Consider the following 11,953-nt stretch of genomic DNA (forward strand, 5'->3'; position numbering starts at 1 on the left):
ACAGGTGAAATGGTAAACTAAAATTAAAATTTAAAAAAAAAACAAAAAAAGAAAAAGAAGAACAGGAGGAAGAGCGAGTAGTTTGAACACCATTCTGTTAAAAGCACAAAATAGCAAGACCAAAAAAAACAAACCAAAACAAAAAAAAAGTAATCACTCCGATATGCAAACGGTATGATATTCCCCTGGTGAACACATATATATCTCTTTTTTTTTTTTTTCATTTCTCCTTTTTCAGACAGTTTTTTTGGGGGGGGGGGGGTGCAGTTACAGAGACATGAGGTGGTGTGCTCTAGATGAGAAAGCAGCAAAGCAAACACAGAAAAAAAAAAAAAAACAAAGCCGAGAAGGAAAAAAAAAAGAGGGAGAAAGAAGAAAAAAATAAACAAACAGAAAACGAGTCTTAAAATTGAGGTGGGGGGGGGGGGGGGGGGGGGGTGCTTTGCGTTTATCTACTTTTTTTTTTATTTATGTTTTTTTTTTAGGTCGTGAGCTGTTGCTAGGGAGAGGGAGGGGCTCACGCGATTCTATGTCGTCTTCACGTCTTCATACACCTCTTTTCTCTCTCTCTCTCTCTCTCTCTCTCTCTCTCTCTCTCCTCTCGTGTTATCCTTCGTTTAACTCCCTTCACCGTTTTTTGGGAGGGGTGGCTGTGCGGGGAGGGGTGACTGGCCGACCGGAGTTCATCCCGCCGTACTGGTACTTGGCCTTCTTCTCCGAGGGCTTCAGAATCTACGCACGCAAACACGCACAACGTTAAGAATAATAATAATAATAATAATAATAATAATAATAATAATGATTAAAGCAGGAGAAAAGCCAGACTGACAACTTCAACACAAAAATCCGAGCCCATGTTTGGTGAAACACACCACAAATCGGGTTACACTAATTAAATATCATCAATAGTGTGAGATCAGAGTTTTGTTTTGTTTTTTTCAGAAAACTAGATATGTTGAGTCTTCTTAAGTCCAAAATTTAATAAGAAAGACATGCCAGCATCCAGGACAACCAAAGTAACATATGGATATGGTTAAATACAGAAATATAGTTTTAATAGCTACTAATTGCAGTGGATATGGGAGTATGGGCATGAACTGGAGCAGACAGGAGGGGTTTTTCACAGGCATCATTTTTCCACCGACTGTGTGATTTTGCTCAGTTCATTCACATGGTGTCATTTCTCCCAACCAAACACTTAACTCAGCAAAAAATACATACACCTGGACAGGTAATCTCTCTAAACCAGATAACCCCAAAGTAAAGTCAAAACCGTCCAGTTACAATGTCCTGTCGCTGACCTCCACCAAGACAGTTTAGACTTTTTGGGCCAAGTTATGAAGCTAACACTTATGCTTCTCAAGAAAAACAAGGTCAAAATTCTCTACTGTACAGATTCTAGCTTCTGATCGTGTAGGTTCATTTGTTTAACTGGTATTTCTCCTTCTGTGTCTCTATCACCGCAATCAACATTTACAAACTGTTGTGTCATCATTCTGAAATGTGTGTGTGTGTGTGTTTGTCTGTCTGTCTGTGTGTGTGTGTCTGTGTGCGCACATGTGTGTATGTGGAAGTATCACCTGGAAAGAACACATGAGTGTTTCGTCCACACTCATCATCCCGCCGGCGTTGTCAAACTCTCCACAGTAGTTGGGCGCTGAGAACAGAGTGACCAACTGCCGCTTTGCAAAGAACTCATATCCGTCCTCCACCACCTGGGGGCGCCAAACAAACTCTGACCGTTATCCTATATCCACAGAATTCAACCTCATGAAAACACACAAGACAACGAGTCAGCACAGTCAACGCTGTTCAGACAGAATGAACCCACATTCTACACACACACACTCAACAACACATTATTTTTCTATCATTTTCGTTGCTTTCCAAGCAATGATTTCAAATAGAACTGGAGTAGGTAAAAAAGAAAATTTAGTTTCAGGCTGATGGTGTAAAACAGATGAACACAGACGAGTGTTTCACGGTTTCTGTAGTTAAATGGGGTTCACAGGCCATGCTGTCAGGAGACCTGGTCTGTGTTCTGACCGCTGTTTATGTCGGAGGAAGGAAAACAAGGCCATGAATTTTGGCTACGGGACATTCTTTGGATCCAGTTCACATCTCAAATCCACACTGCTGAGTTTGTCGACTGTTCAACTAAATTTCACGTTCAGAGCGAAAAGCCAAATGTGTCAGATATAGATCAATAATTTATTTATTTAACTGTCTATTCTGAGAAGCAATTTTCCCACAACACTGGATTCTTAGCTCCAGATCTCTGGGGCCAGTGAACCAAACACTTTTAGTTTACTTCAAATGATTAAATCAACTCACTGACTTCTAACTCACCGGTCCAAGTTGATGTCCTAGATCTAGAACGCTGCCTTTTGCCTTAACTAGATCTAGAGTATTTCAGCATATTCTGTACAACTTAAACCTCTAGATCGAGTTCTGAGACAGGACCTGGTGAGCTCTGCAGATGAGGTCCAGATCGTGGCGGTTCAGAAACTTGCTGACCACGTCGGCACCGAAGGTGAACGAGACTCCGCGGTCGTTTTCTCCCCAGCCCTGGACGTCCTTGTCAGGGTCTGACCACAACAGATCACACAGCAGCCCTGAGGAGGGGAGGGGGGGAGAAAAAAAAAACACGTAAAGAATTTAAAAATAACCAAAATAAAATAACCTGCAGACAGCTGTGTGATTCTGTGAAGTACACCGCGTTACGCCCTTTCAAGGTCGCGGGAGTACTAAACACTGTTCCTAACATCACTGTACTGGGGGAAGAACAGTTACACAGTTCACTCCAGTCCTGTTGCTGACGGAGTGGCGCCACCTGTTGGCAGAACTGAACGCTGACATGTGTTCCCTCCCCCCCAGTCTACTGTGTCTCGCTGACCCTCAGAGAACATAGTCAGTGGTGTTATTTATGACTCCTGGACAAGCCTGCGGTGAGAGTGAGATTCAAACTCGCGACCAAGCAATGTGGCACACTGCTGTACTTCACCACCATGCCAGATGTGTGTGTGTCTGTGTGTGTTTTTAAGGCTACCAGCGTTGTCTTGGTCATCATTTTAGGGTGTAATGTCACATGTGGGGTGTGTTGAAGTGACAGTTGTTGCTGTGTTTTTTGAAAAAGCTACGGCAGACAGTTTTAAAGCCAGAGAAACAGGGGGAGGACAGGACACAGCAGAGGCGATCAGAGGAGATCTTTGGGGACTGAGGATTGAAGCCAAGACCACACTCAGGGGAAAAAAAAGCAGAAGACCTCAAACCATAAACTGCCTCACAGGATATGATTCACACAGCAAGACGAGAACGCGTCAGGTTACTGAAGCGCTGACGTGATCCGAACAAGAAAACGTTAAGACTCTGTTTCTTCACAGCTGTCCGTTAAACAGGCTGTTTTAACACGATGTTACAGAGTTTGTTTGTTTTTTTTTTTACATTTTAATTATATAAAACATATGAATTATATATTTTTTTAAATTATATCAAACAATGCAGGGGCTAATTTTGTCGTGCAGCTGAACTGAAAATACCCAGTGTAAGAAAAAGCAGGTCAGTGTGATTGAGGAGTGGAGCTGCCTGCTGAAACACGATAACAGCGCGGCGGTGATGAATGCGCCCGGAGACGCGGAGGGGGCGGGGCTTGACTTGCCTGTGTCAGGTACGTCTGTCGGCCTCATGATCCTCCTGATCTGCTCCATGGACTGTAGGTCGGGAGAGAGGCCTGCCGAAAAAACACAGGGACCGAGAGGCATTTCGTCATCTGACTTACGTTATCGATTCGATGGCCCAACCCAACTCTCTCTCTCTCTCTCTCTCTCTCTCTAATATACGCACACACCCTTTCACAAGTACACTGTGTTTACATTACAGTTGAGACGGTACGTGTTGAATCAGCAGGTTAATCGCAGGGCGCAGGCAAATACTGGTCATTTTCGCATTTGCATTGTACCTCCGTGGCAGCAGAAGATTTTCTCGTCGACGATGGCGGCGATGGGGAGGCAGTTGAAACAGTCGGTGAATGTCTTCCAGAGTTTGATGTTAAACCTGCGTTTGCCTGGAACACACACACACACACACACACACACACACACACACACAAAGGAACGGGCCGGTCATTTAGGCACAACAAAGAACAGAACGAGCGTTGGCCCGTGTTTTTAATCATCTGTGAGCCCTCGGCCTTCTCACTGCAGATTAGGAGATGAGAGAAAACGTGTTTGTTTTAAGAACAAGTCTGTAACACTCAGCGCCCGCATGGAAAGCTCTTGAACCCGCTTTGAACACGTGTTAAAAACTGAATCCAAACTTTGTCAGTACTCGCTGCTGAGCTTCACATGTTGTTGAGACTTTAACAATTAGCAATTTAAATTCATTAACGTAATGCGCTCAACTCTACACAACCCACAATGTCTGAGAACGAGAATGTTTAATACAATATCGATGTGATTAAGCCAACCCTTCAAAAATGTGCGTGGGCTTCAACATGTATATATACAAGTTTAGCACAAGGCCACAAAACGTCATTCAACAAAACACACAAACACAGATGACGGTTGAGTCAAAACAAAAGTGAAGAATATGCTATCGCTTCCTCTCCCAGAGAAAGCGGATGAGATGAGGGCCGTTTTTGGGGGTTTTTTCGGTTTTTTCGCAGGCTTACATTCGTCGTAGAAGCCGTAGATGCGGTTGATGGAGGCACACTCGTGGTTGCCCCTCAGGAGGAAGAAGTTTTCGGGGTATTTGATCTTGTACGCCAGCAGAAGGCAAATGGTCTCCAGAGACTGCTTCCCTCTGTCCACATAGTCCCCCAGGAACAGGTAGTTCGCCTCCGGAGGGAAGCCACCGTATTCAAAGAGCCTTAGCAAGTCTGTGTACTGGCCATGGATATCACCTGCAGCAGAGAGACAGAGAGAGAGAGAGAGAAATAAAGAGGGAGGGAAAGAAAGATAGAAAGAAAGAAAGAAAGAAAGAAAGAAAGAAAGAAAGAAAGAAAGAGAAGGTGAAACGGAGAGAATTAGTAAGAGTACAAGAAAGAAAGAAAGAAAGAAAGAAAAAAAAGAAAGAAAGAAAGAAAGAAAGAAAGAAAGAAAGAAAGAAGGATAGAGAGAAATGGATAGAATTAGTAAGAGTACGAGTGACTGTATTTATTATTTTTTTTTTGGCCTGAAAGATTCACAAAAACATCTTAAAAAGGTACATTTCTTTTTAACTTATAACTTTCCATATCAGACATTCTTATGGGTGGGAGTTTTCATTTCTGGATAAACGTAACTTTGAGCTGCTGGTGGAATGTCATGGCCATGTTTTTAAGTGTCATCCCCCCCCCCCCGTTTAGTCTGCACAAGATTCAGGGTCACAGCACTGTGCTGAGTTTGTAACAAACAACTCCCCAAAACGACACCACGATCAGCGGTATTCAGAAACAGCCAGCGGACCACCACCGCACCACACGGCAGCCGAAGACACAAGCTACGACTCCAGCGTGAGGAACACCACACACCAGAGCAGCACTGGTTTACCACGCCAGAGCAGCACTGGTTTACCACGCCAGAGCAGCACTGGTTTACCAAGCCAGAGCAGCACTGGTTTACCAAGCCAGAGCAGCACTGGTTTACCAAGCCAGAGCAGCACTGGTTTACCACGCCAGAGCAGCACTGGTTTACCAAGCCAGAGCAGCACTGGTTTACCACGCCAGAGCAGCACTGGTTTACCAAGCCAGAGCAGCACTGGTTTACCAAGCCAGAGCAGCACTGGTTTACCAAGCCAGAGCAGCACTGGTTTACCACGCCAGAGCAGCACTGGTTTACCACGCCAGAGCAGCACTGGTTTACCACGCCAGAGCAGCACTGGTTTACCACGCCAGAGCAGCACTGGTTTACCAAGCCAGAGCAGCACTGGTTTACCACGCCAGAGCAGCACTGGTTTACCACGCCAGAGCAGCACTGGTTTACCAAGCCAGAGAGCACTGGTTTACCAAGCCAGACAATCACTGAGACTGGGGTTTGCCGTTTTTCAGGAATTAGACAAGTATACAGTACTCTTTGTTTTGTGCTGTGTTAAATCATGATGAGTGAAGAAAAAAATATCGAGAATGATAATAATAAATAAAACCTTAAAAGATAACTGAGTAATGATTTGAGAGAAAGAAGGAACTGACTTGATATTGATAAGAGATAACAGGTCATTTATTATGTTCAAGGTCAGTCATTAACTGAACACTGGAGGGGAAAGTGATGGCAGAGATTATGAGAGCTGACTGGTTGCTGATTAATTCGACAGTGAAAGGTGATTGTTCATTGATAAAATGACCTGTTACAAGCCGCTGGTTAATGATTAAACTGATGATGACAGATGACCTGTGGCTGAAAACTCACCACAGATTTTGAGCGGAGCTTCCAGCTCCAGCAAAATGGGTTGGCTGAGGAAGATCTCTCTGGATTTGATGCACAAACCTCGAACCTCAGCTTCCGTCATCTGCACAATCTTCCCTGGACGACATCCTCGCACTACACAGAGAGAGAGAGAGAGAGAGAGAGAGAGAGAGAGATTTGTCAGAAATGGATTAAAAGGAAAACGACAGAATGGTTTTGGATAAAAACAGTGTCAACAAAAAAGGTCAGGCTTTCAACTCAGCCTTACATTAGGGGAGAGAGAGAGAGAGAGAGAGAGAGAGAGTAACTTCAACAAAACCCTCATTCTGTAAATGCAAATATGCAATTCAGTAAAGATTAATTCGTGTAACACAGGATAACATAGAGGACACAACAAAGTGGCTTAGTAACTTGGTCTGCACCTCGATAAAACACTGAAGACACACGCAAATGCCACGAGAAATTACTGAAACCTAAATATTACCAACTTAATCTCATAACTCTATGGGTTAGCAGACTCGTGTTAAGATACGAAGTACGCTAGCGTTACATAAATTCGAGTTCACCTTTCGCCTGAACTATTTATGTGTCCACCGTTGTTTATCATCTCAGCAAAAACGCACGGGAAACGGCGGGCGGAACAGTAAGGTTTTTTATTTAAACGAGATAAATGTCAAGGTTCTGTTTTTGTCAACAGGAGGGAGCTAAAAATAGCCCTCATGCCGTTCTTTCACACAGACGCTGCTTCAGACACTCGACTCCGAAAGAGGAAACGCTCGTCACGAATTTCAAGTGCAGGCACATCTACCGTCTGCTTAGCGTCGGTTTCAAGTTATTTCACGTTAAAATAATTGGGTCAGATCAATTTGGGGTTGTTATGCAAGCACAGGTGTGTCACAAAAATAATAATAATACTAAAAACCCTTATAAACCCTCCGAGGAGCACCCCCAGAAAGGCGAACGTTTCATAACAACTCAAATAAAGGTTACGGATGTCCAGCGTTTGTGCTAACTTAGCCCCATCAGCGTTGCGAAGTCACTTATTAGGCGCTTTGAGGTAACCACAGTAAATACTGTGTATGCATTATGTACATACAGCGGCCTTGGCTTCTCCGATGTTGCATTTCTGCCTTAAATTAAGATTCAGATGTAACGAACCCGCCAGGAAAGTTACCCCTTTATCAGTGAGCGATGGTGAATAAGTTCCAAGGCACTGATTTATTAAAGGTGTGTTTTGCTTTTCAACTCGGCCCATACAAAGGTCTTTAATGCAAAACGCCAGTGCTTTAGCCTATCCTTTAAGCACACAGAGGTAAACTAAACAGGTCTGATACGCCGTGAAGTGGTAACCATATAATTAAATACTAATCTAGATTTGGGGGGGGGGCGGGGGCAGAAGGGATCTGTGTGGTAGGAGATTACGAGGACAGGACAGAACATGAGTGAGATTTGTCAGAAATGGATTAAAAGGAAAACGACAGAATGGTTTTGGATAAGAACAGTGTCAACAAAAAAGGTCAGGCTTTCAACTCAGCCTTACATTAGGGGAGAGAGACAGTGAGTGTGTGTGTGTGTGTGTGTGCGTGCGTGCGTGTGTGTGTGTGTGCACGCGGGGGGTGGGGTAAAGAGAGCAGAGAAAGTAGGGTGATGAAGTTATTTGGATCTGTTGTCCAGTCTGCTTCTGTGTCTAAAACCTATGTAGCCAAACTGACATAGGATCACATCTATTTATTAAACCAAACACCAACCTCCACCATTAACAGTAAAACCAACCTTCTGGTTTCTGAAGGATGTGTGAGCACAAATCTTCAGAAAAACTGAAATAAGACTCCCAGACTCTGATAGGTGTCCAGGAGACAGTGTGTGTGTGTTTGTTTATGTGTGTGTGTGTGTGTGTGTCCTGTCTCTGTGAGACACGGGCAGGTTGAGGAGAAGTTCCCGGAGGAACGTCTGTCTTTCACACGCCCGGTCTCCTCTGCCCGTACGAAACGAGGCGTAGCACTGGATCAGCTGACGGTAAAACAGGCCCGATTTAGACGGAGAATCACCAGGGTGAACCAGCACCGCACACGCACACACACACACACACACACCACACACGCACACACACACCACACACTGTGCACCTACTGGCTCATCTTACACACTGACAAACTGAGAAACCACAGACTGCTAGGCAACCTCATATCAAACACACACACACACACACACACACACACACACACACATACACACACACACACACAATAAAACTGGTGTATTGAAAGGGCACACACACACACAGACACACACACAAACACACAGACACACACACAAACATCCAGGGACATGCAAAGATTTGTTGAAGTATATTTGTACACACACACACACACACACACACACACACCACTGCTGCCATAAACTATCTATATGCCTCTGACCTTGACTTTGGACCGCACCACTAGGGCACTCCTGTGGGGGTGTTCTAGATGGAGTTCCACACTTCTCACAGCACAGCACCTCTCCACAGAGACAAGGGCAATCGCCATAGCAACGCACATACGTGGCCAGCTGGGAGGCTCTCTGATTGGCGACAGAGGTTGGGCGGGGCCCACAGACACAGTGGTGGCTACCTCAGCCACTCCGTGCTGTGCATGCAAATATGTCACAACATTGTTATACAGGAAGCGTCTAGTGCCGAACTTGGCTTTTGAAGATTCTATCTGAGGGTCCAGTAATGTTTTCTCTCAGCCCAGAACCTTGTGCTGTTCGTCTGTTGTTTGCAAAAAAGTCACCTCAAAATGCACTTTCAAGTGAAAGGTGCCAAAGAGACAATAAAGGTTCATTAGGTTTGTGTTTCTGAACTTTCTAGCTCTTTTTCCTTAAATTGGCTTCACTCTTTTTTGGGATGTATGCCATATGAACCCCCCCCCCCAACCCTAACTTCATCACTTAAAAAAAAAGACACCATTAAGCAAAGAATATAACTTTCAAATATAATCTAGTAACAGGGCGTAGAAAGGTTTATCAGTAGTTTGTTTTGATAAGAATGATTAGATCTGATCTCACACACACACACACACACACACACACCCGCCCGCCCGCCAGCACGCCCACACACACACACACACACACACACAGGCGCTTCCCCTCTTGTCTGAGTTAGTTTGTACTGTGAGCTGATGTCAGAGGTCCTTTGTCTTGCAGGAGGGAAGACGAGAGATCTCATCCCTCCATATTTGGTCTCTGTTTGGAAAAACGACAGAGATAGAGAGAAGAGAGGAAGAAGGGAGTGACTGACCCCGAGAAAAAAAGGAACAAAATGTCCTCTCTCTCTCCATCTCTGTGATGCCATGCACTCTTTCCTCTGCCAAAGCTGAACACTGCAGTGCAGTTTCCCTGTGGCCTATCCCTGCCCTCTCTCTCTCTCTCTCTCTCTCTCTTTCTCTCTCCCTCTCTCTCTCTCTCTGAAGGCTGATGGATTCCAGACGCCTCTGCTTGCAAGAGAAGTCCATAACGACTCAAGTCCCTCTAGTCTGTACGTGTCTGTATGTGTGTGTGTGTGTGTGAGAAAGACAGAGAGAGAGAGAGAGCGAGAGAGACAGAGAGAGAGAGAGAAGGAGAGAGAGAGGGATATTTCCACCAGTACAGTTTGGCAGAAATTCTGACTGTGACACCTCATCTCGCTTCATAAATCTGTGACAACTCTGTGCGTGTGTGTGTGTAAGAGTGAGAGAGCGAGAGAGAGAGAGTGGCATATGTGTGTGTGTGAGCAAGAGAGAGAGAGTGCCGTGTGTGTGTGTGTGTGTGTGTGTGTGTTTCGGTTGGGGGGTTTGGGGTGGGGGTGGTGGGGGGTGCTCGTTAGAGACTTCACTTTAAGTCTCAAACTAGCGGCCATTTTGGCTCGGTATCTCTCTGAATGTTCAGCACGCACAGAGCAGATGAATGGAAACTGCCCTTCTGCCAGCTTGATTTCTTGGCTTGAGGTTTCATAGAGTTACACTGAGCTAATTTCAGAGTTGTGTCAAACCCCTAAACACCCACCGTGTCACAGCGATATGAGGGAGCTCTTATGCTTTCACGGTCAGGTACAGAAACTCCCGAAACGCGAACACCGAGGACTTCATTCAACACAGACAAACGTTTCAGAAGCGTCGGGGCTGTTTCGTTATGTCACAGAACCTCCGGAGAGCTCGCTCTGAACCACGGCCAGGTACTCACACAGACACGTCAGAGGCGCTTCAGAATGCATCACTCACGCTGGTATTAGTGCGGTACAAGGGCGCCTCTCTGGGCTCAAAGAGCTCTTTTGTCAGCTGTGATAACTTTGCCTCCGCATCAGTTTAGACGCCTCATTTATGTATTACACATGCTCAATTACTCCCTCGCCTCATTAAACCACAAAACACTCTTTTACGTGCCCGCGTACTTGAGGCGGTCGGCGGGCGATTTGCTGTAGTTAGCGTCCCAAGTAACCCGAGCTAATTGCTTAATGACATTTTTTTTTTTTACGCGTTTTGTACAGCGTGAGAGGACAGTGGATTTTCGAAGCGTTTGGAACACGAACGTGTTGTTCTCCTTGTTCTTCGCAGCCTGAATGAATGATTACCGAATTACAATAAACTAATTCAACGCAGGGGTTTTCGTAAGAGATGGTGAGAAAAACAAAAAGACAGGAAAGTTTATCAGGAAACATTAAACGACACAAATGAATTTTGAAGGAGGAGAGAGTGCTCTCCTGTCTTTCACTGAGATGTCCCACTTTGTCATTCTTTTGCTTCTTTCTCTCTCTCTCTCTCTCTCTTTCTCTCTCTCTCTCTCTCCCTTTATCATTCCACGGCTGCCTACGCATCGTATAAACCAACAGGGCCCTGCATTCTCAGAGGGCACAACCGAAAAAGGCAAAGAGAGAGAGAGAGAGAGAGAGAGGGAGAGACAGACAGGGTCAGAAGATTTGACATTTTATTCCAGTTTTGCACAGTCTTGGGAAAGGCAGTGCGAGTCCAGTTTGAAAGAGGAAAAAAATAAGACTCAGGAAATCTAAGAAAAACAAGAAACAAAAAACAAAAAAAAAAAACAAGACCCGGAACAAACTGCTTGTGCGAAATCCCAAATGCCTCTCACTGACAAAACCAGTTTACACGTTTGAGAGAGAGCTGAGTTATGTGTGTGTGTGCGTGTGTGTGTGTGTGTGTGTGGGGGGGTGTCTTGTTGTGCATAATATAAGGCAATGCTCTTTTCCCCCCCAGTATTGAACTGCTACATTTAATCCTCATTTAATCTTCCTTTATGTGTGTGTGTGTGTGTGTGTTCGTGTTTGTGTATGTCAGCATTTAAGCTTAAGCGCTGACACGGTGTGGCTGCCAATAAAGAAGAAAATAAAGACAGACAGACTAAAAGGAAAAGAGGAAGAAATCATTAAAACCAAACACACAGAGTTTCATATTCTTATCAGAAGACTGAGATAGTTCCTAAACAAAAGCAAACATTGACTAGGCAGGAGGTTTCGGGGGGGGGGTTTTCGGGTTTAGATTTTGGATTCAGTGGAGGACAAAAAAGGCGGGAAACGCATGAATGACACAGTCCCACTGTGA

The 11,953-nt window shown here is 44.8% G+C and overlaps 1 protein-coding gene across 1 annotated transcript in view; it reads right to left on the reverse strand.

Annotated features, from left to right (window-relative positions):
• Positions 1-444: 444 nt before the first annotated feature.
• Positions 445-11,953, reverse strand: part of LOC115816619 (serine/threonine-protein phosphatase PP1-beta catalytic subunit) — a 20,409-nt gene continuing 8,900 nt past the window's right edge. Inside the window, exons 2-8 of the mRNA XM_030779620.1 lie at positions 6,384-6,515; positions 4,670-4,900; positions 3,959-4,063; positions 3,659-3,730; positions 2,464-2,615; positions 1,581-1,715; positions 445-732 (exon numbers count right to left, since the gene is read on the reverse strand). Of these exons, the coding sequence (XP_030635480.1) occupies positions 628-732; positions 1,581-1,715; positions 2,464-2,615; positions 3,659-3,730; positions 3,959-4,063; positions 4,670-4,900; positions 6,384-6,515 (932 nt within the window). The 3' untranslated portion in view covers positions 445-627. The remainder of the gene's footprint in view (positions 733-1,580; positions 1,716-2,463; positions 2,616-3,658; positions 3,731-3,958; positions 4,064-4,669; positions 4,901-6,383; positions 6,516-11,953) is intronic.

The sequence above is a fragment of the Chanos chanos genome, chromosome 7 (assembly GCF_902362185.1).
Source record: "Chanos chanos chromosome 7, fChaCha1.1, whole genome shotgun sequence".
Lineage (NCBI taxonomy): Eukaryota > Metazoa > Chordata > Actinopteri > Gonorynchiformes > Chanidae > Chanos > Chanos chanos.